General features: G+C 44.6%; 1 protein-coding gene across 13 annotated transcripts in view; it reads left to right on the top strand.

Annotated features, from left to right (window-relative positions):
- The window catches only part of PTPRM (protein tyrosine phosphatase, receptor type M), a 742,666-nt gene that overhangs the window by 641,743 nt on the left and 77,905 nt on the right, over positions 1-23,018 (top strand). For all 13 annotated transcript variants that reach the window (XM_021097712.1, XM_021097707.1, XM_021097710.1 and 10 more), the window contains 2 exons: positions 17,637-17,713; positions 22,311-22,347. In XM_021097712.1, the coding sequence (XP_020953371.1) occupies positions 17,637-17,713; positions 22,311-22,347 (114 nt within the window). The remainder of the gene's footprint in view (positions 1-17,636; positions 17,714-22,310; positions 22,348-23,018) is intronic.

The raw sequence follows: 23,018 nt of genomic DNA, 5'->3' as shown, positions 1-23,018 counted from the left end.
TGAGGAGGTCCCATGGTGGTACAGTGTGTTACGAATCCAACTGCAGCAGCTCAGGTCACTGTGGAGGTGTGGGTTCAATCCCAGCCTGACACAGTGGGTTAAGAATCTGGCATTGCCGCAGCTGTGACTCACATTCATTCCCTAGCCCTGGAACTTCTCTGTGCCTCAGGTGTAGCCGTTCCATTTTTTTTTTTTTTTTTTTTTTTAATGAGAAATGCTGGAGTTCTGTTGTGGTGCAATGGAAACGAACCAGACTAGTATCCATGAGGGTGCGGGTTCGATCCCTGGCCTCACTCAGTGGGTTAAGGATCTGGCACTGCCATGAGCTGTGGTGTAGGTCACAGACACACTTGGAGCTGATGTTGCTGTGACTGTAGCTCTGATTCAACCCCTAGCCTGGAAGTTCCACGTGCCTCGGGTGCGGCCCTAAAAAGAAAAACGAGAGAGAAATGCTGAAACAGAAGTGCTTAGCATGCACAAGGGAGCATGTATCATGGAGAGGAGGGTGTGAACTCCGCGTCTCTTGCCAGCAGGTCTAGTACAATGAAGACTGGGTGGTGACAAGGTGAGGGTCACCCATGAAATGACCAAGAGCTACTTCAAATGGAGCCCGAGAGGGGAGGGAGTAAGGGCGGCCAGGCCATCGAGGACCCACAGCTCTCCAGGAAGGGGAAGGGGTCCTTCTGAGGTCTGGTTTTCATCTGGACTCAGGTCACCCAGGCTTAGTGAGGTGACTAAGAGGAGTGAAACCTCTGACCGCATCGGTCCCACCCAATTCTTATCACCAACAACCCAGCGGAGGGCTTCACATTCCCACGATTTTTGTCTTAAAGCAATGTCCTTCTTTCTGCTAACTAAGCAGCTCCAGCAGTCACCATGTCATTTTCAAGGGACATTCTCCTGGTATGATGCAGATTAGGTATAAAGGCAGGTGAAGGGAGGAGAGAGGGAGACGGGGGTGAGCCTAATGGGTGAGGATGGACAAGCAGGGAGACCTTTTGGCTTAAAAAATCCGGTGGACAAGAGGAAAACAAATACATTCACACAGCGTGCTCAAGAAAGAGAAGGGTAAAATCCAGAAAAATCAGGCAAAATAAAATGAGGGCCAGGGGATCGGCCAGGAATCTGGAAATAAAGAGGGTCTACATAAAAAAGAGTCAGAAATGAGGCAAAACCAAGACCTTAGCAGCACAAAGCCAATAGCAGGAATGAAGCTTGGGACAGAGCCAGCCGCACTCAGCTCAAAGCTCCTTATTGCTGCTTTTGCAGAACCTCACACCTGGGTCTGAGCTGGGCAGCAGCGGGGACAGGCTGGGGGTGGGGAGGGGGGATGCCAAGCCCTTCCTATCGGTTTCCTTGGCCCTTCTGCATCTTGTACCTCGAAACACGTGCAGCACCAGCCCTTGGCAAGACGGAACCCCAGGAAGAGCAAAGCCATTATTCCCAACAGTCAATTTTCATAAAATTAATTTCAAGTCTCCTGTCAGAGGGCAAATGTTATTGAGATCATTGTGATTCCAGTTTGCCTTAAATAGGTCATCAATATTTAGCAGAAAGGAAGAATTGGTTAGAAATGAAAGATTATCAGTGACAGACTCCATTTCTGCTGCTGTGGTAATTAATTAATATCTGATCACTTACAAGTTACAATTGCAAGGCTATTACCCATATCCATTGTGTTTAATATGAAAATGTTAAAATACTTGAAGCTACATAGAGGAATTTAAAACATAACGTTATTTGATAAAAAAGGGCATAAATAACATTTTTACGGACTGAAAGTAGAACATAGGAACCTACTTTAAATCTCTAATTACCCCGCCTCTAATATGTAAATGCAGGCATTCACACATACACGTACATGCACGCACACACACACGCACACGCACGTATGCGCCATGAATACACATACACACACATACACGCCATGAATACACACACGTACATATATACACACACCATAAATGCACACACGTAATATATACACACATAAATACATGCATACCTACAAATATACACACATATATGTACACACCTACATATATACACATGCTATAAATGTGTATAGGCCTAGGTGCATGTATACACACTAAATACACATACATACATACACGCATATACATAATATATACACACACCATACATACACATACATACGTATGTGCACATACATACATATACACACCCTATAGGTACACACATAAATATACACATGCAGAAATGGTCTGGCAGATTATAATATTTGTCAGCAGTAGGCAATGGTTTGTTATGACTAGGTCTTTTTTTTTTTTTGTCTTTTTAGGGCTGCACTTGCAGCATATGGAGGTTCGCAGGCTAGGGATCCAATCAGAGCTACGGCTGCCAGCCTACACCACAGCCACAGCAAGGCAGGATATGAACCGTGTCTGCAACCTACACCATAGCTGACTGCAACGCCAGATCCTTAACCCACTGAGCGAGGCCAGGGATCAAATCCGCATCCTCATGGATGCTAGTCAGGTTCACTAACTACTGAGCCACAACGGGAACACCTAACCAGGTCTTTATATGCCTGTTTCTTAACCAAAAATGTGATTTTTGCCCTATTCATATAGGAAGGGCTTTTTGGAAAGAAATTAGAGGAATAGCAACAAATCTTTGGTGCAGATCGAGTTTCTCAAAATGGCAGCGTTTATTACCTTTCTGGATGGGGTAACATTGAGTTGTAATTACAATGTACACATTAGCTGGGGTTTGATCCTATTCCAGTCATCCGTGGCTAAATAGGTTTCTTTTTTCCAATTATAAAAACAATTCATACACATTAAAGAAAATGTGTGCAGTAAAGAAGAGATGGGGAAAATTGCCCAGGACCTCAGCAAGCAAATTCAAACCCTGCTAATGTTTTATATCCATTTCTTTCAAATCCCTTTTTTCTCTGCCTTGAAGTTCTTGGCTTTATTTTGTAAAATAAAAATAGATGTATTTTGTTCTTTCTGATTCCTAAGACGGTATAAACTATAGAGACAATTGAAATAGGACATAAAACCATAAATAGGAAAATAAATATCCCTCCAAATTTTCCCACTCAGCAGAAGCCCCATCCTTTCCAGTTTGTATCTATTATTTCATATAAATAGACCCATAGGAGGCTCATTGCTTTGTAACCTGCTCTCCTTCGCTCTACACAATGTCACAGAGACCTTCGCAAGTAAAGAAATTAAAAGCATAGTAACCATTTTTAATGATTGTTTCAGATTCCATTGTTTCCTAAGATCATTGTCCATCCATCCTCTGCTGATACCATTGAATGGTTTAAACCAGGTAGAGAGAAAATAAATTGTGTTTTAGAAAAGTAGTTCTCAGACGGGGTTCCTCAGAGAGGGAGGAGTCTGGAAGCAATAATGAAATCGTTCAGGAGAGAAATTATCAGGTATCAGGCCTTGAAGTCAGGGCAATAATGACCCAAGTGACAGCTCACTTTTACTGAGTTCTGTGTCCTAGACACTGAGGCAGGACTTGTATTGACTCAATCCTCACAAACACTCTGCAAGGCAGAGTGTATTTCCCTTTTGCAGGGGAAGAAACGGAAGCATGAAGGTTAAATAACTTGTCCAAGTTCACACCACTGGCAAATGCCTGAACTGGGATGCAAACCCAGGGCTTTTTACTCCAAAGCCTGTGATGGTAACCGCTGCGCAACACTGTGTAAGAGGAGGGATGGAAAAGAAAAGCTTTGAGTAGATGCCAAGGGATTAAAAGGCGGGAGTTGTGGAGAAGTATTCAGCCTGTGTCCAGACTTTTTCTTGTGCCCTTTCTAAAACTCGCTAAACTTGTCTTCCCCAAAAGTGGTTTTATGGAGTTTCCAGTTCTCCTTGCTCTGCTGGGCCCCAGACATGCCCACGGGGCTCATCCCACGCCTGGAGTTGTTGAATCCCAGCAAAGGTGTTGCTGTCATTCAGAGAAGAGAGCGGTTTCTTTTCAATGGACTGTCCTATGTCCCAGGCACCAGATGTGCATTATCTCACTTGGTGTGTCCCCAGCATGCCTGTGAAGCTACCATGATCACCCCCTTTTACAGACAGGGTTCAGATGACCCAGATTTTGTCTAATCTCACAGTTCTTGGGACAAGAGGAGCCAGCATCTAAATCAGGGTCTCTGGGGCATCAAAGCACTGTTATTTTTCACGTATCACATCATGGCTTTGGATTAATCAAGAAGTACACCCATCCTAGGAGAGAATCAGGTCTTGTCAGCCTTACCTGGATGTGTTTCCCAAAAACACCAAGTCCTCATAGTCTTTTAAAAAAACTTAATGTATGTTCTTTTTCATATTCTTTCTCATGATGGTTTATCAGGGGATATCGAATAGAGTTCCCTATGCTCTACAGTAGGACCTTGCCATTTATCCATCCTATGTGTAGTAGTTTGCATCTACTAACCCCAAACTCCCAGTCCTTCCCTCCACCACCTCTCCCTTTGGCAACCACAAGTCTATTCTCTATGTCTGTGAGTCTCTCTGTTTTGTAGACAGGTTCATTTGTGCCGTATTTTAGATTCCACATGTAAATGATATCATATGGTATTTATCTTTCTCATTATGACTGACTTCACTTAGTATGAGAATCTCTAGGTCTATCCAGGTTGCTGCAAGTGGCATTATTTCATTCTTTTTTATGGCCAAATAGTAGTCCAGGTTGTAGTTTTATATATATATATATATATATATACCATGTCTTCTATATCAATTCAATCATTGATGGCCAGTCCTTGTAGTCTTGGCTGCTTGGCGTTTATGGTCAGTAGCTGACCTACTATTAACCACAAATCCCAGTGAATTTCCCCACCTTCCTAACTGGGCAGTCAAGTCCTCCAAACTTGTTTCTCTTTTCCACCCAGTTGGTAGACCCTGGTCTCTCCTAGCTGGTCAGTCCCCAAAGTCAACTGGGAGGACCAGGGCTTAGCCAGTGGCAGCTGCCATTTCTATGGATCCTCTGCCTGAGTGACCCAGTAATTGCTTCATGCCAGAAATGTCCTCTGGGCACCTTCTCATAGTCATGTGATGCTATTTAGCCCCAAGAGAAGGAACTGTGTTTTCCTAAAAAGATGGTCATTACATATTAGTCTTACTTGGCATCAGATCCAAGGAGAATGAGATTTCAGGAAGAGATGGCAGTGAGCCTCCGTGTGCTGCCTCATTTGCCCCCTAACAGATCATATTTATTGTCTCTATAGTCACCTGAGATAAGAGCTTAATTTAAAGAGGATGCCTGAGAATCCAGTTTCTGTCACCACGTCACTCTCAGATATTCAAGCCATTTAGTCTGGACACTGGTATCTGGAGGGACAAATTCTCCTATCTCTTCGGCTTTGACTTTCACCGACTCAGTGTAGAGGAGGTGATACTTTCCTACTTATTCTGTTGCTGCTTAGGAAGGATGGTTTTCACATCTGCCGGCTGAAGGCAGATGCTTAACTGGCTGTGTGCTCCCGTTACATCCAAGAAGGTCAGCCATGCAACGACCAGCCTCCTGTCCATGGTCCTCCTTCCTCCCCGAGGTGGAGCCACTCCCACTGCTCGGATAGCTAGCTGCCTGCCCCAGCATACCCGGACTCATCTGTTCACACACCTATGTTATCACTGAAAGAAGTGATGCCCCAGACACCTCAGGTCTATAATTCTACTCAGTACATGTTACAGTGTAAGGCACTTGTCTTCAAGGAGCAGGCCGCAGAGTCACTGCTTTCACTGCATCACAGAAGGAATCAGCCCTTCTCAGGAGACCCCAGGGGCTCTAAGACTGCAGGTCCATGAGGTGAGTTGCCCCTCCCACCTCGAAGTGCTCTTTGTAGGGTATCAAGGGCGCATGTGCAGCCTGAGAACAGGTCCTGCAAGGAAGGGTGGAAGAAGTGGTCTCTCAGGGCTTTTTTAATCTTATTAAGATACACACAACATAAAACTCACCATCATAACCAGTTTTAAGTGTCCAGGTTAGTGGCATTAAGTTTATTCACGTCATTGTACCACCATCACCACCATCCGTCTCCAGAACTTGTTCATCTTCCCAAACTGAAGCTCTGCACCCGTGAGACAAGAACTCACGCTTCCCACCATCCCAGCCCTTGGCAACCACCATCCCTCTTTCTGTCTCTGTGGATTCGACCACTCTGGAGACTTCATATAAGTGGAGCCATGCAGGTATTTGCCCTTTTGTGTCTTCTTTCCCTGAGCATAATGTCCTCAAGATGGACTCTTATTTTTAGATAGTGAAATATAGGTACAGGAAAAGGTATAACACATCCACGTACAGGTTAATAGATTGTTAATAACCCAGTCCTCAGCAGGACCATGGCCAGCACCCAGAGAAGCCCCAGCGAGCCTCGCCTGAACACAGCGTGCCTGTTTTCCAAGTGTTCATTAACGGAAGAGTTCATCCTCAGTGCCCATTGGTGGGTGTGTGTGTGTGTGTGTGTGTGTGTGTGTGTGTGTGTGTGTGTGTTGGGCAGGAGGGCTGCAGCAGGCAGCAGGGACTGGGCTATGAAGGGAACCCTGGAGGTAGGCGCCAAGGCCCTGATGAAGGATGCTCATGGGGGTATTCAAGGTGGGCTCTACATGGTCTCTGAGCACAGGAGTTCATACTCAAGTAGAATCACCTTTGAAATACGAAGTCTGCATACAAAGAGAAATATAAACAATCCAGTGTGCATAAGAAAAGTGCTCTGCATGTGTCTTACAGGTTTCTAAGTCAAGAGGGGAGTGGAGCAATTAAATTTGGAGAAATAGGCATTGCCATTGTGGCTCAGCAGGTTAAGAACCCAACTAGTATCTTTGAGGATGCAGGTTTGATCCCTGGCCTCACTCAGTGGGTTAAGGGTCTGGTGTTGCCATGAGCTGTGGTGTAGGTCGCAGACACGGCTCAGACCTGGCATTTCTGTGGCTGGTGTAGGTCAGCAGCTGCAGCTCTGATTCAACCCCTAGCCCAGGGACTTTCATATGACACACCTGTGGCTTTAAAAAAAAATGGAGAAATAATATGTAAATGAATTATGTCCTTGGGAGGGGAAGTCACTATCTACTTACCTATCTATATCTGTATACCTGTGCAGATCTATCTGTATCTATTTATCTGTCTAGAAGCCTAGATCTAGATGTAGATCTGCTCTGTCCATTCCCCTCAAACCTGTTGTATCATCTTCCTGCTTCCTTCATTAAATAAAGATCTTCTATATGGGAAAAGAATCTGAAAAAAGAAATGGATGCGTGTATAACTGAATCACTTTGGGTTTTTTTCTTTTTAATGACTTTTATTTTTTTCCATTATAGCTGGTTTACAGTGTTCTGTCAATTTTATACTGTACAGCAAGGTGACCCAGTCACACATACATACATACATTCTTTTTTCTCACACTATCATGCTCCTTCACAAGTGACTAGACATAGCTCCCAGTGCTATACAGCAGGATCTCATTGCTTATCCATTCCAAAGGCAATAGTTTGCATCTATTAACCCCAAGCTCCCAATCCATCCCACTCCCTCCCCATCCCCGTTGGCAACCACAACTCTATTCTCCAAGTCCATGATTTTCTTTTCTGTGGAAAGATTCATTTCTGCTGTATATTAGATTCCAGATATGAGTGATATCATATGGTATTTGTCTTTCTCTTTCTAACTTACTTCACTTAGTATAGAGTCTCTAGTTCCATCCCTATTACTGCAAATGGCATTATTTTGTTCTTTTTTATGGCTGAGTAGTATTCCATTGTGTATATATACCACATCTTCTTGATCCATTCATCTGTTGCCTTTAGGTTGTTTCCATGTCTTGGCTATTGTGAATAGTGCCACAATGAACATATGGGTGCATGTGTCTTTTTCAAGGAAAGTTTTGTCTGGATATATGCCCAAGAGTGGGATTGCTGGGTCATGTGGTAGTTCTATATTTAGTTTTCTAAGGTATCTCCATACTGTTCTCCATAGTGAATGTACCAATTTCCATTCCCACCAACAGTGCAGGAGGGTTCCCTTTTCTCCATATCCCCTCCAGAATTTGTTATTTGTGGACTTACTAATGATGGCCATTCTGACTGGTGTGAGGTGGTACCTCATAGTTTTTATTTTCATCTCTCTAATAATCAGTGATGTTGAGCATTTTTTCATGTGCTTGTTGGCCATCTGTATATCTTCTTTGGAGAAATGTCTATTCAGGTCTTTTGCACATTTTTCAATTGGGTTGTTGGCTTTTTTGCTGTTGAGTTGTATAAGTTATTTGTGTATTTTAGATATTATTAAGCCCTTGTCAGTTGCATCATTTGAAATTATTTTCTCTCATTCTGTAAGTTGTCTTTTTGGGTTTTTTTTCATGGTTTTCTTTGCTGTGCAAAAGCTTGTCAGTTTGATTAGATGCCACTGACTTATTTTTGCTTTTATTTCTGTTGCCTTGGGAGACTGACCTGAGAAAACACTTGTAAGGTTGATGTCAGAGAATGTTTTGCCTATGTTCTTTTCTAGAAGTTTGATGGTGTCTTGTCTTAGGTTTAAGTCTTCAAGCCATTTTGAGTTTATTTTTGTGCATGGTGTGGGGGTGTGTTCCAGATTCATTGATTTACATGCAGCATGTAAGTCTTTCACTTCCTTGGTCAGTTTTATTCCCAGGTATGTGATTTTTTGGGGGTGCCATTTTAAAAGGTATTGTATTTCTGTGTTCCTTTTCTAATATTTCATTGTTAGTATACAGTAATGCAACTGATTTTTGAATGTTAATCTTATATCCTGCTACTTTGCTGAATTTGTTGATCAGTTCAAGTAGTTTTTGGGTTGAGTCCTTAGGGTTTTCTATATATAGTATCATGTCATCCGCATACAGTGACAGTTTTACCTCTTCTCTTCCTATTTGGATGCCTTTTATTTCTCTTGTTTGTCTGATTGCTGTGGATAGGACTTCCAATACTATGCTGAATAACAGTGGTGAGAGTGGGCATCCTTGTCTTGGTCCAGATTTTAGTGGGAAGGCTTTCAACTTTTCTCCATTGAATATTATGTTTGCTGCAGGTTGGTCATAAATGGCTATGATTATGTTAAGGTATGTTCCCTCTATACCTGCTTTGGTAAGAGTTTTGATCATGAATGGATGTTGGACTTTGTCAAATGCTTTTTCTGCATCTGTTGAAACGATCATGCGGTTTTTTACTTTTGTTCATGTGATATATGACTTTGATTGATTTGCATGTGTTGAACCATCCTTGTGAACCTGGGATGAATCCCACTTGGTCGTGGTGTATGACCTTTTTTATATGTTGTTGGATTCAGTTGGCTAAAATTTTGTTGAGAATTTTTGCGTCTATATTCATCAGACATATTGGCCTATAGTCTTCTTAATTTGGTGATATCTTTGGTTTTGGTATTAGCACAATGCTGGCATCATAGAATCTTTGGGAGTGTTCCTTCTACTTCAACATTTTAGAAGGGTTTAAGGAGGATGGGTATAAGTTCCTCTTTGTGTGTTTGGTAGAATTTGCCTGTGAAGCCATCAGGTCCTGGACTTTTATTTGTACAGAGTGTTTTTATTACATATTCAGTTTCATTTCTAATGATTGGTCTGTTCAGTTGATCTGTTTCTTCTTGATTCAGTTTTGGCAGACTGCAAGTCTCTAGAAAGTTGTCCATTTCTTCTAGGTTGTCAAATTTGTTGGCATATAATTGTTCATAGTATTCTCTTATGGTTTTTTGTATTTCTGCAGTATCTGTTGTCATTTCTTCTTTTTCATCTCTCTCTCTCTCTCTCTCTCTCTCTCTCTCTCTCTCTCTCTCTCTTTTTTTTTTGTCTTTTTGCCATTTCTTGGGCAACTCCCGCGGCATATGGAGGTTCCCAGGCTAGGGGTCGAATCGGAGTTGTAGCTGCCGGCCTACGCCAGAGCCACAGCAATGAAGGATCTGAGCCATGTCTGCAACTTACACCACAGCTTACAGCAACGCCGGATCCTTAACCCACTGAGCAAGGCCAGGGATCAAACCCACAACCTCGTGGTTCCTAGTCGGATTCGTTAACCACTGAGCCACGACAGGAACTCCCCTTTTTCATTTCTTATTTTGTTTATTTGGGTTTTTTATCTCCTCTTCTTGATGAGTCTGGCCAGAGTTTGTTAGTTTTGTTTACCTTTTCAAAAAACCAGCTCTTGGTTTTATTGATTTTTTTCTATTTTTTTTAATTTCTAATTTATTGATTTCCTCTCTGATCTTTATGATTTCCTTCCTTCTGCTGACTTTAGTTTTGTTTGTTCTTATTTTTCTAATTCATTTAGGTGGTGGGTTAAGTTGTTGATGTGAGATTATTCTTTTTTGAGGTAGGCCTGTATTGCTATGAATTTCCCCCTAAAGCACTGCTTTTGCGACATCCCATAGATTTTGCATGGTTGTGTCTTCATTATCATTTGTCTTGAGGTATTTTTTAATTTCCTTCTTGATTTCCTCATTGACCCTTTGGTTTTTTAGTAGCATGTTGTTTAGTCTCCATATAGTCAGCTTTTTCTCATTTCTTTTCCTGTGGTTGATCTCTAGTTTCATGTCATTGTGGTCAGAGAAGATACTTGAAGTAATTGCTATGCTCTGAAATTTGTTGAGGTTAGCTTTGTGCCCCAGTACGTGATCAATCCTTGAGGATGTTCCATGTGCACTTGAGAAGAATGTATATTCTGATTTTTTTTAATGTAGTGTCCTGAAAAGGTTGATTAAGTCTAACTTTTCTATTGAGTCCTTTAGGATCTCTGTTGCTTTATTGACCTGTTCATTGATGTGAGTGGGGTGTTAAAGTCTCCTACTATTATTGTATTCCCATCAATTTCTCCTTTTATGTCTGCTAGTATTTGTTGTAGGTGCCCCTATATTAGGGGTATATATATTGATGATTATAATATCCTCTTCTTGAATGGATCCTTTTACCATTAAATAGCGTCCTTCTTTGTCTTTCTTTATGGCCTTCATTTTAAAGTCTATTTTGTCTGATGTAAGTATTGCAACTCCTGCTTTCCTGTCTTGTCCATTGGCATGAAATATCTTTCCCATCTCCTCACTTTCAATCTGTATGTGTCCTTTGCTCTAAGGTGAGTCTCTTGTAGACAGCAGATTATAGGTTTTTGCTTTTTTATCCAATCTACCACTCTGTGTCTTTTGATTGGAGCATTCAGTCCATTGACATGTGAGGTAATTATTGATAGATATATGTATTTATTGCCATTTTAAACTTTTCCAGTTGATTCTATGTTTCTCCTTTCTTCCTTTCATTTTGTGGTTGGATGATTTCCATTTATTTTATGCTTGTGTACTTTTCTTTTTAGTTTTTGTGAATGTAATGTTTGGTTTTGATTTGCAGTTGCTCTGTTTTTTAAGTATGTTAACCCCTTCCTATATCTGCTTGCTTTAGCCTGATAGTCATATAGACTCAAACAATTATTTTTTTAATAAAGAGTCTAGATTTTCTTACTTCTCCACATTCTATAATTTTGAAGTCCTTTTTTAACATCTTTATGTTTGTCCTTTTGCTGTTCCTTATGTTTATCATCGCTTTTACAGTAATTTTTTTTTCCGCTTTTAGATCTGTATGCTGGCTTATTTAAGTGATTGCTTTCCAGTTGTGGTTTCCTCCATCCTATTTCTTCTTACTTCTTTTTTTTATTTAGAGAAAAAAGCCCTTTCAGTATTTCTTTTAGAATGGGTTTAGTATTGCTGTACTCTTTTAGCTTTTGTTTGTTGGAAAAATTCTTTATCTCCCCTTCTATCTTAAATGATATTCTTGCTGGATCAAATATTCTAGCCCGCAAATTTTTTCCTTTCAGAACTTTAAATATACCTTGCCACTCTCTTCTGGCCTGTAGTGTTTCTGTAGAGAAATCGGCTGATAGCTTTAGGGGGTTCCCTTATAATTATGCTCTGTTTTTCTCTCGCTGCCTTTAGAATCCTCTCTTTGTCTTTAACTTTTGCCATTTTTATTATAATATGTCTTGGCATGGGCCTATTTGGGTTCAACTTGTTTGGGGCCTTCTGTGCTTCCTGTATTTGATATCAGTTTCCTTTAGATTTGGAAAGTTTTCAGACACGATTTCTTCAAATGTATTTTCAATCCCCTTTTCTTTTTCTTCTCCTTCTGGAATTCCTATTATGCGTAGATTGGCCCACATCGATCTCTTATATTGCTTTCATTTTTTTTCATTTGGTTTTCTGTCTGCTGTCCTGATTGGGTGACTTGCATTATTCTATCTTCCAAGTCACTAATTCGTTCCTCTGCATTATTCATTCTGCTCTTTAATACCTTTAGCTCAGTTTGCATCTCTGCAAATGAATTTTATAATTCTTCTATGTTCCTCCTGATATTTTCTAGTTCCTTTCTAAAGGAATCTGCATTACTGTTCATATCCACTCTTAATTCCTTGATATTCAGCTTTAATTCCTTCGGGATTTTCCCTCTCTCCCTTTTGAACTCAGTGTCTATCAGACTGCAGAGGTCTGCTTCATCGTTTGCTGTTTCAGGTGAATTCTCATGTTCTTTTAACTGGGAATGGTTCCTGAGCTTCTTCATTTTGCTTATGTTTTTCTGTGAGCTTAGGGAAGCCAAACTGTAGTCTTGGAGGGCTACTTCTATGCAAGAGCACCCCTTTGTATTTGGGGGGGGGGTACTATTTATTTTTGGTGTGGGAGTTTGGATATTTTCTGTCTCTTTCTTCAGTGTGAACAGACTGTTATCCCTAGGGTGCTGAGTGTATTTTCAGGGAGAAGGAGGCAATGGGTAGGGCTGGTTGCTGGGCTCTTAGCAGCAGCAAGGACCTATAGGAAGGTGGTGCAGCCTACTCCTAGTTGCAGGGCCCTGGGAAGTGGTAATGAGCCTTAGGCAGATTTACGATGTGCCCAGAGCATTTGGCAGTGGCAGCAGCAGGGTGTGTGAGTTCTCAGGGGAGCGAGAGCAACAACAGGGATTGTTTGATTGTAGTGCCCTCCACTGAGGTCATTGGGGCTGCTAGTGGTGCCTTTTCCGGGAACCCCTAGTGGTAGTGGGCCATGCCCACCTCTGGAGTCAGTGATAACTGTGGTGGTTTGCCCCGCCACCTGTATACCATGCAAGAAGCACCCCATCCCACTTAACCCCCACAGGAGGTGCTGCACAGGCTGCTCCTAGTTGCAGCATCTTGGGACATGACAGTGATCAAGCATGCGTGCACTGCCTAGAGTGTTTGGCAGTGGAAGCAGCAGGGCAGGTATGCTCCCAGGAGAATGAGAGCAACAACAGATGGTGTTCAGTCACAGTGCCCTCCTCTGTGGTGCCCTCTGAGGTTTTTGGGCCTGCACGTGGTAGCTGTTCACGGACCCCTAGTGGCGGCAGGCCACGCCTACCTCTGGAGTCAGAGATAAGCATGGCAGTTTGCCCCTGCCACCTATAGACCATGCAAGAAGCACCCCATGTGCTTAGCCCCCAAAGGAGGTGCTGCACCAGCTGCTCCTAGTTGTAGGTTCCTGGGAAGGGACAATGATCAAGCAACTGGGCACTGCCCCGAGAATTTGGCAGTGGAAGCAGCAGGGTGGGTGTGTTCCCAAGGGAGTGAGAGCAAACAGCACATGGTACTCAGTTGCAGTGCACTCTTATTTTTGGTGACCCCTGAGGTGACTGGTGCCACAGGTGGAACCCACTCACAGGTCCCCAGTGGTGGCAAGCCACACCTCCCTCTGGCCTCCAGCAGACAACTGCCACGGTCCGTCCCTGCTGCCTATAGATCATGCAAGAGGCACCACATCGTACTCAGCCCTCCTCTTTCCTTGACCCACACAAGAGGTGCCCAGACACCTGCAGCCTACATAAGAAGCGCCCGGTCTCCCATAGCCCAAGCAAGTGGCTTCTCGCCACCCATGGCCTGTGCCAGAGGTGCCCCACCATCTGAGAGCCTGCATGTGCATGGGGAGATTCCTATGGTGGTCCACCCCTCCTGCTCTCGCCCTCCTCAACAATGATGCCTTGCTTCTCCTGCAGACCCAGACCTCCTCCCGGGTTCCTTCTGCCATAGTGTTCCATTCCCCTGCCCATGGCACACTGCTCCTTAGCCTGTCAGGCTGTCCCCACACAGCCAACCCTAGCCCTCTCCCAGGGACTGACCTCCGGAGCCTGAGTCTCAGTGCCCAGCCCCGACCCGAGCATGTCAGGCTCCGGTGTCCAGGGCAGTGGTGCAGATGATCTGTGAGGCTCTCACTCTGCTTTGCCCTCCTCAGTCCAGTTGCTTAGCATTTCTCTGCGACTTTGAGGTCCCTCCATCTCAGCTGATCTCCCAGTCGGTTAGGTGGCTTCCCAGGGTGGTGGGTTCCTTTTCTCCTTCACAGCTCCCTCTCGGGAATGCTCGTCCTGTCACGATTCCTTTTTCTCTCTCTTTTTTTCATTTGTTCTACCCAGTTATGTCAAGAGTTTCTTGCCCTTTTTGGTGGTTTCAGTTCCTCTGCCAGCGTTCAGTAGATGTTCTGTGTGAATTGTTTTACATGTAGATGTGTTCTTTTGATGTGTTTGCAGGAGAAGGTGAGCACCACGTCTTACTCCTCTGCCATCTTGATCCTTCCCTTTGACTGAATCACTTTGTTGTACAGCAGAAATGATCACAACATTGTAAAGCAACTATATTTCCATAAAACTTGAAAAATGGAAAAAAAAAGTTCGCATTACAAGAAAAATTTCTGTAACTATGTATGGTGACAGATGTTAGCTAAACTTGTTGTGATCATTTTGTGATATATACAAATACTGAGTCATTACGTTCTACACTTAAAACTAAAATAATACTCTATGTCAGTTACTTTAAAAAAATCTTTGACGTGTTCATCTTTTTAAAAACTGGAGAAATAGTGACGTTTAAAAAAAAAAAACAACTTCGTGGGGGTTAACTGATTGAATGGTAGGAGATGATGGGGAAAGTATTTTAACAAAGGCTCTGTTTCTTGGAGATGAGAGTGCAGTCTTGTCAGAGATTGAAGTCCCCAGTGAGAATATTCCAGAACAACTTGAGAGACCCAAGGTGGTGCATCTCGGGAAACAAGGGACGTTCATCCTGAGGGAAAAGCGTGAACAGAGAGGGATTCTGACAAGGAGGCGCAGTAGATCCTGAGATGGCCCAAAGATGGAAGGCTAAGTGCATGCCTGCCTTTGAAAGAAGGGCTTGGGGGCAGTCGAGGGGCACAGGGAGTAAACTTCCCCGCAGAGGAGCCGACTGAAAGCCCATGTGTGCAGAAGAGCTACAAGTCAGTCCTACTGCAGCATCTTTCATCTGGGAAGCTCAAATGGCTTCACCTGCAGAATTGCTTAGACCTCGCCTCTGAGTAGCTGTGTGCGCGCAGGCACCCCCAGCGTGTACAAAAGCCATGACCATCCACACGTGCCTGCCTCCCCCACAACACAGGCCGGCTTGGCCAGGAGCTGCTGGTTTGAAGCAAAGTGGATTCTAGAAAACCAGTTCCTAGAGCGTATTCCCACAGGGGAAGTTCTGGCTGCCTGCGGGTCCGTTCCTGGGTTGCTCTTGTGAGTTTGGACAGCAGCTCTAAAGACAGTGAGAAGAAAACACAAGTGTCTGTCACACAGCCCCTGGTGGCGACCACAGCTGGCGTTATCCTTCACTCACTGCACACCAGGCTTTCCCCTAACCTCTCCGGCATCTTATCTTCATGCTCACCGTGATCTGATGAGGGAGGCACTGTGAATCCCCATGTTACAGATCAGGAAGGGAAAGCACAGAGGGATGAAGCAACTTGACCCAAATCTCAAAGGGAGGGATTCCAGCCAGCACCCCTGGCCCTGGAGCCCATGAGCATGACCACTGCCCACGGTCTTCTCCAAGCAGAGCATCCTCCAGGCTTTGCTTGTGTCTGGCTCCCCACCCCCCATCAGTACTTTCCAGATAAATGTTCGGAGCCCCCACTGATGGTAAGGCAAGGACAGGAAATAACAGGACCATCTCTCAGAAAGTCCCCTTCTTGAAACAGGTCAGAAACCGGACACAGATTTCCCTCCACCCACGCTGTTGGAAGCAAACAGAACCTTCGTCCATGCAGAGTTGAACTTGAGAAATGAGCATGAAATGGAACGTTCACCATTAGCACATCAAGCCAAGGAACAGGTTCAGATGCACAGTTTGTCCAGTGATCTTGAGTAACAGTTTGTCACCCGCAAGCCCCCTGGATTGTGCTTCAGTCGGGGGATGTCATCTCTCACCCACAAACCCAAATGACATCAGCAGTTTAGAGGTTGGACCTGCCTCTGCCCAGCGTCTTGGGAAGGGGGATTTGCAAAGTGCTCCCTCAGGCAACCTCTCAGATGCCAGACACCGCCGTGTTTCCCTCTCATAGTGTCTGATTTTCATCCTCCAAATACTGGGTTTGGGGTAAGCTTTCACTGGAAGGAAGGGTTCCTCTGCTCAAAACAACACTCACCTAGGGAGACAGTTTTTAAAAGACATGTTTTTGGAGTTCCCTGATGGCACAATGGGTTAAGGATCCAGCATTGACACTGCTGTGACACAGGTTTGATCCCTGGCCTGGGAACTTCCGTATGCCACGGGTGCAGCCAAAAAAATAAAATAAAAGATATATTTTTTTTAAAAAAAGTTCACTTTTTATTCATTTAAAAGATATTTTGAGGAAATTCTACTATGTTCCAGACACTAATATAGAGATCAGGGGTAGAACAATGAGCCAAACAGAAAATCCATGCCTTTATAAGGCTTTTAGCACTTTCCATTTTTTTAAATGTAATTTAACTCAATTTTTAATTGAGGTGTAATCGATTTACGATGTTGTATTAGTTTCAGGTGTGCGGCAAGGTGACTTGGTTTTATATTTTTTATTTCAGATTCTTGTCCCTTATGGTCATTACAAAATATTGAGTAGAATTCCCTATGCTTGAGAAGGTCTTTGTTGGTTATCTACTTCATATATAGTATTGTGTATATGGGAATCCCAAACTCCTACTTTATCTCTCCCCACCACCACCCTGCACTTACCTTTTTAAAATACAGATTTTCAAGGAAACAATTGAGATGCCTTGGTAACGTTTACAGAGAAAATTTTCCATTCAGCAAAAATGTTTCCTATAGCTAAGTTGTAACACTATCGCATCCCCCATTCAGTGCTTGCTATGTGACAGCTTTGCCCTCCCAGCCGATGTCCCCGGTACAGGGGAAGAACCCAGGGAACTCCAGTCTGATGACAGGTTAGGATCACATCCGCATCTAGGACCATATCCACATCTGGCAGGCTGGGCTGTGCTTTATAACCATCGCTTGTCAAGGCGGATGTCAGACTCTCAGGCTTGCATGTGGCTTAGTGAAGTTGCTAAACTTCCAATCCAGGCAGTAATTCTGCTGTGATTCACAGGATGCTAGGGAAAAGTTTCAAGCTTCTGCCAACGCTTCACGTCTGTAAATGATCAAAGAATGAGTTAATGAGCTTTCCTGTAAAATGCAGAGGATTATAAACCCTTCCCATCTTAATCACAGAGGTGTAGAAGGTGTGTAGTTTTTAAGGATTTGTTTATCTTTACAGCAGTGTGGATGTGGGTGATGTCTCTGTAACGCGCTTAGGTTCTGGGGCTCCGAGCAGCCCCACAAATAGCTCTTGTTAATTGTTTCCTCTTCCTTCTGCAGATGACCATTCCCGGGTGAGGCTGCAGACCATAGAAGGGGACAACAACTCAGACTATATCAATGGAAATTATATCGATGTATGTATTTCGAAACTCTCAGTAAACCCATCTGTTCCGATACACACCACCTACTCCATGTGTTTGCTCTAAGATGTGTGGACACAGCCTGGTCCAAACCCAAGAGCAAACACACAAGCCTTGTCCTGTCCACGCCGAACTTGACAGTGAAGACATGTCTGCCTCAGGCCGGTGAACTTCCCTTGTCATTCTCTGCCTTCTTTGCTGTCCCATGCTCACATGGACTATGCAAATGGCGTTTCCATTTGTTGTCAACAACCTGGATTGTTTGACACGTAAAAAAATCTGTTTGCATATTAATGGGACAAAACTCTCTAATTCCTAAGTCGAGGATTTGCCATCCCTTGTCATCCCGGCACTTTTAAGTCGCCTTCAAAGTCGTCGGCAGCTGTTAACCAGGACTTCTGATGCATGCAAGACGTGTCATTAAATATGTAGGCTGCTTAATTATTGAAGCCCGCATCTTTGTTCATTCTGCATCATGTTAAGTTAATGTCTTACATTGGAATAAATTCTTTAGGAGACAGCATGTTTTCACTTGAAAGAATGAATGAAATCAAAAGTAGACTGAAAATCAAGGGAACGTTGCTGTTACTGCCAAAGCCCAAGTTTACATTAAACAGATCTGGGCCCCAAGGCACCCTCTGTACTTGAAGTTCATACTGTTTCCTAGTCCACCTTCCATGCACAGGTTTTATTCAGATAAGTAGATTCTTTTCCTGTCTTGGCTGGGTATCGCTCAGAAGCTACGGAAAACACTAGCATCACCGACTCTAAGAGTTATGGAAAAATAGCTACAGGAAGTGATGGTTGTGCTCACAGGGGAGGTTTAGCGTTTGGGGTTATAGATTTGAGGGTGGGGCTTGATAGCTGATTGTTCAAAGAGTAATTCATATCTCAGCCTTCAAACAAAGACCCCTAGGCCCTCCATTGATAATGACCAGAAACCTACCCCAGCCAAGATAGAGTTTTTTATTCAAGCAGAGCTTCTTTTCAAGGCACATTGCGCTCATTCACTGGTTGAGCGGATGCGTGGGGAGGACCTTAGGTATCAAGGTGCCCAAGGCCTTCTCCCCGGGGCCCTGGAATAAGAAATATATTTGCTTTAACAGCCCTTCCCTGGGGAGATTCCAGGGTACCCTGTTCATCCTGCCGTCCCAGCCCCACCCCCTGGATGCCTGAGCAGAGGGGCAGTGTCCTACCATTGTACCCCTGCACCTGACACCTGCTCAGATACTATAAGCTCAGTAGGTGCCTGCTGAGAGATTGTCTGGGGAGTAGATGTGATCAGATGAGACCTTGTCATGGAAGCCATTTGAACTAAGCTTGAAAGAATGGGTGGGGGAGTTCCCTGGTGGCCTAGGGGTTAAAGATACAGTGCTGTCCTTATTATGGCTTGGGATCGATCTTTGGCCTGAGAACATCTGCATACCGTGGGCATGGCCAAAAAGAATTTAAAATTGAAAAAGGAGTTCCCATCGTGGCGCAGTGGTTAACAAATCCGACTAGGAACCATGAAGTTTCGGGTTCAATCCCTGCCCTTGCTCAGTGGGTTAATGATCCGGCGTTGCCGTGAGCTGTGGTGTAGGTTGCAGACACGGCTTGGATCCCATGTTGCTGTGGCTCTGGCGTAGCCTGGGAACCTCCGTATGCCGCGGGAGCGGCCCAAGAAATGGCAAAAAAAAAAATAAATTAATTAATTAATTAATTTAATTTAATTTAAAAAAAATATTTTTTTTAATTTAAAAAATAAAGGATGGGTGAGTAAAGATACAGAGGAGGGGAGTTCCCATCATGGCTCAGTGCTTAACAAATCTGACTAGGAACCATGACGTTGCAGGTTAGATCCCTGATCTTGCTCCATAGGTTAAGGATCTGGTGTTGCCGTGAGCTGTGGTGTAGATCACAGATGCGGCTCAGATCCCGCATTGCTGTGGCTCTGGCGTAGGCTGGCAGCGACAGCTCCGATTGGACCCCTAGCCTGGGAACTGCTGTGGGAGCAGCCCAAGAAATGGCAAAAAGACCAAAAAAAAAAAAAAAAAAAAAAAAGACACAGAGGAGGGAGAACATCAAAGTAATGAAAATACCAGAATCATTAGTTTTGGTTTTAACAGAGAAAAGGGTCAGTATTCAAGCCCCTTTTCACTTAGTGAAATTGTATTGACCACCTATTATATGGCACCTGTTCGAGGTGCTGGCGTTACAACTGTGAACAGGTCAGACCAAAACAAACACAAACCTCGGACATAATGGATCTGAGGATCTAACTGGGAGAAAGAGACAGTCAGTGAAAACCTCGGTCCACTCTACATGGTGTGTGAGGTGGCAGGATGTTCTGTGGAGAGGAAGAAAGCCCTGATGGGGGGTAGGACCCCCGGCTTGGAGGTGGGTGCAGTTTTGAACAGAAGGGCTGGAGTCAGCTCCACTGAGAAGGTGAGGGGCTGGGCAGGGTAGCTGTCTGAGGGTGAGCATCCAGGCTGAGAGCAGCCGGGAAGAGGCCTGGCTGTGGGGAACCCGTGGCAGGTGTGGAAGTGTCGGTGGAGAGGTGAGAGGGGGTGGCGCCCTGGGCGGGTGGGTGATGGAGATGGTAGCCAGGCAACTTAGCTCTTCCTGTGAGCTGGGCCATTTGGAGGAATCAGCCCAGCAGAGTGACAGGATCTGGCAGCTGAGAGGAGGAGGGGCTGCAGGTGGGGGAGCTGAAGCCTGGAGGCCCGGGAGGTGGCTGTGGCCACCATGGGAGGATGATGGTGGCCTGACCCGGGAGGGGCCACTGGAGGGAAAGAACGGCAGAGCCTGGCTGTGTGCTGAAGGGAGAGCCAGTGTGCTTCTACTGGGTTGGCCGTGGGATGTGGAGAAGGAAGGTCTGTGTCCTTCAAGAGGTGGGGCCAGAGTTCCCGTTGTGGCTCAGTGGTTAACCAACCCGACTAATATCCATGAGGATGCGGGTTCGATCCCTGGCCTTGCTCAGTGGGTTAAGGATCCGGCGTTCCCATGAGCTACGGTGTGGGTCGCAGATGCAGCTTGGATCTGGCGTTGCTACGGCTGTGGTGTAGGCTGGCAGCTGTAGCTCCGATTCGACCCCTAGCCTGGGAACCTCCATATGCCTCAGGTGTGCCCCCTAAAAAAGAAAAGACAAAAAAAAAGATGTGGGGCCGCCTTATCCGAGGAGGATGGTGGGGGAACAGATGGGGGGAGGGGAAGGAGTTGGATTGAGCTTGTTAGACACCTGAGTGGAGCTGTGAGTGACTGCTGATACCCCCAAAGGGTGTCAGGGAGAAGGCCCAGTGGAAAGTGGGGATGCAAGGCTCATAGGACACAACAGAGCATCAGGGAGTGAGCGTAGGCAGAGGACAGTGCCAGCGTCCCCACCCAGGAAAGAAGCGGGGACAGAGGAAGGAGGAAGAGCCAGGGGCGGACCGGCAGGAAGGAAGCCAGGAAACCAGGGAGGTTCTCATCAAAAGCCAGTGCATGAAGCGTGTCAGGGGATTGGTTGTTTCCGTGCCGCTCACAGGTCCCGTAGGTGAGGATGCAAAGTGCCCTTGTGTTCAGCAGTGGTCTCCGTGGACTGTGCAGGCTCCTGCAGTTTATCAGACAAGCACCCTCATCTCCTGGCCCCTTGCAGACTGACCCACAGTGAGGGCGTCAGACCAGGCCTGCCACATGGAGCTTATCAGCTGGCAGGAAATGTCATCTCCTAAATAACCCTACCTAGCACCTGTCATGGCTCTATGTTGGAGACTTAAGGACAGACGGTCATACAAAAGAAGGTGTTTGCTTTGCTTGTTCACTTTTGTAGACTTGTTTCTAAGAGCAAACCTCTCTAACAGCTCTGCATCTAAGTGGTCTGAGAAATGGGTACTTCCTCTGCAAGTTTCATTATTCTGTTTTCCAGCTGGCTTTGGGCTCGGTCATTTGGGTAATCACAGGGGCCAGAAAGAGGAGGTATTGAGGTCCGTGGTGATATTCTAGGTTCCCTGTCTACAGCTTTCTCTAAATTGGCTTCCTCTTTCTCAGACATTGATCCAGCGATGTTCTCTTCTTGTACTGGTCTCAGTTTTCATCTTTCCTCCTTCTTGTAGGGTCACCCTAAAAGGAATGGGTCTTGCAGAAATTCTGGCCCTTGCCACAGCACCTGTCTTGGTATTAGCCGTGTTTAAAAATGATGTTTAGTATTATTATCAATATAACTGCCTACACCAATATAACAGAATATGCGTGAGAGCTTTGTCATATTGCCCATAACATCCCAAACAAATGAAATGTTCTTGCACTTTCCTAGCCGGTTTGCGCTCTAATCCCAGTTGCAGCTCTGGTATGTCAGGAAATCCTTACGTTTTTAGTGTTTATTGGTCATCCATCATCTCAGAGCCTGTGTGTGATTAAGTTCCTCGCCACCCCTCACTGTGCAGGCATCAGAACTGTATGATCTGATGCACTTTTGCTCATTCAGAGGAACTCAGTAGTACCGGGCCTGGTCATTTAACATCCAAGGGGTGCAGCTACTGATTTTCGTAGGTGCAGTCATTTTGGCAAACTTCGCATGTGCCACTTATTGATTTTATAAGTTTGTCAAATATTCTTTCTCATTTATTTTTAGGGTTATCACCGACCCAATCACTACATTGCTACGCAAGGTAAGTCTACTCCGGCTTTGATGTCTTTCTTTGGTTGTGTGCCCGTTCCCTGTCCTTTCATACCCGGCCCACCCTCCCTGGTTATGCCGTCACACACTGTCCTGCACCGCCAGCTGTCAACACACGCGCCTTGGTTTTCCCAGCAGAAGTCCTGGTGATGTTATCATCCACTTAGGATGTCATGTTAAGATCATTAGAAGAAGTGTGTTCATCAATTAATTATTGAATTAATTCTGTCTACCTTCGCAAGTAATCTGACCTTTGCAAAAATAGATGTATACATAATGCATTGAAAAAATAGGCACTGAATACCCTATAAAGACCTGAGCTGGCCACTGCTGGGATTGCAGACTGAAGCCAGCAAGTGCCCTCTCCATGAATGTGGGTTAATGAGGAAGACCCCCCCCCCATACGTGCAGCATCACTTACAACCTTGTAGGAGAGAGAGGGAGGGGAGAAGGGGGAGGAAGGAGGAAGGACTGGGAGTCTGGGGTTAATAGATGCAAACTATTGTATTTGGAGAGGATAAGCAATGGGATCCTACTGTATAGCACAGGGAACTATATCTAGTCACTGGTGATGGAACATAATGGAGGATAATGTGAGAAAAAATATATATATATATTCTATATATATATATAGAATATAGGTATTCTATATATACATAGAAC

The sequence above is a fragment of the Sus scrofa genome, chromosome 6 (assembly GCF_000003025.6).
Source record: "Sus scrofa isolate TJ Tabasco breed Duroc chromosome 6, Sscrofa11.1, whole genome shotgun sequence".
Taxonomy (NCBI): Eukaryota; Metazoa; Chordata; class Mammalia; order Artiodactyla; family Suidae; genus Sus; species Sus scrofa.
The sequence above is the reverse complement of the archived record's forward strand: the minus strand, read 5'-3'. Positions and strand labels throughout refer to the sequence as shown.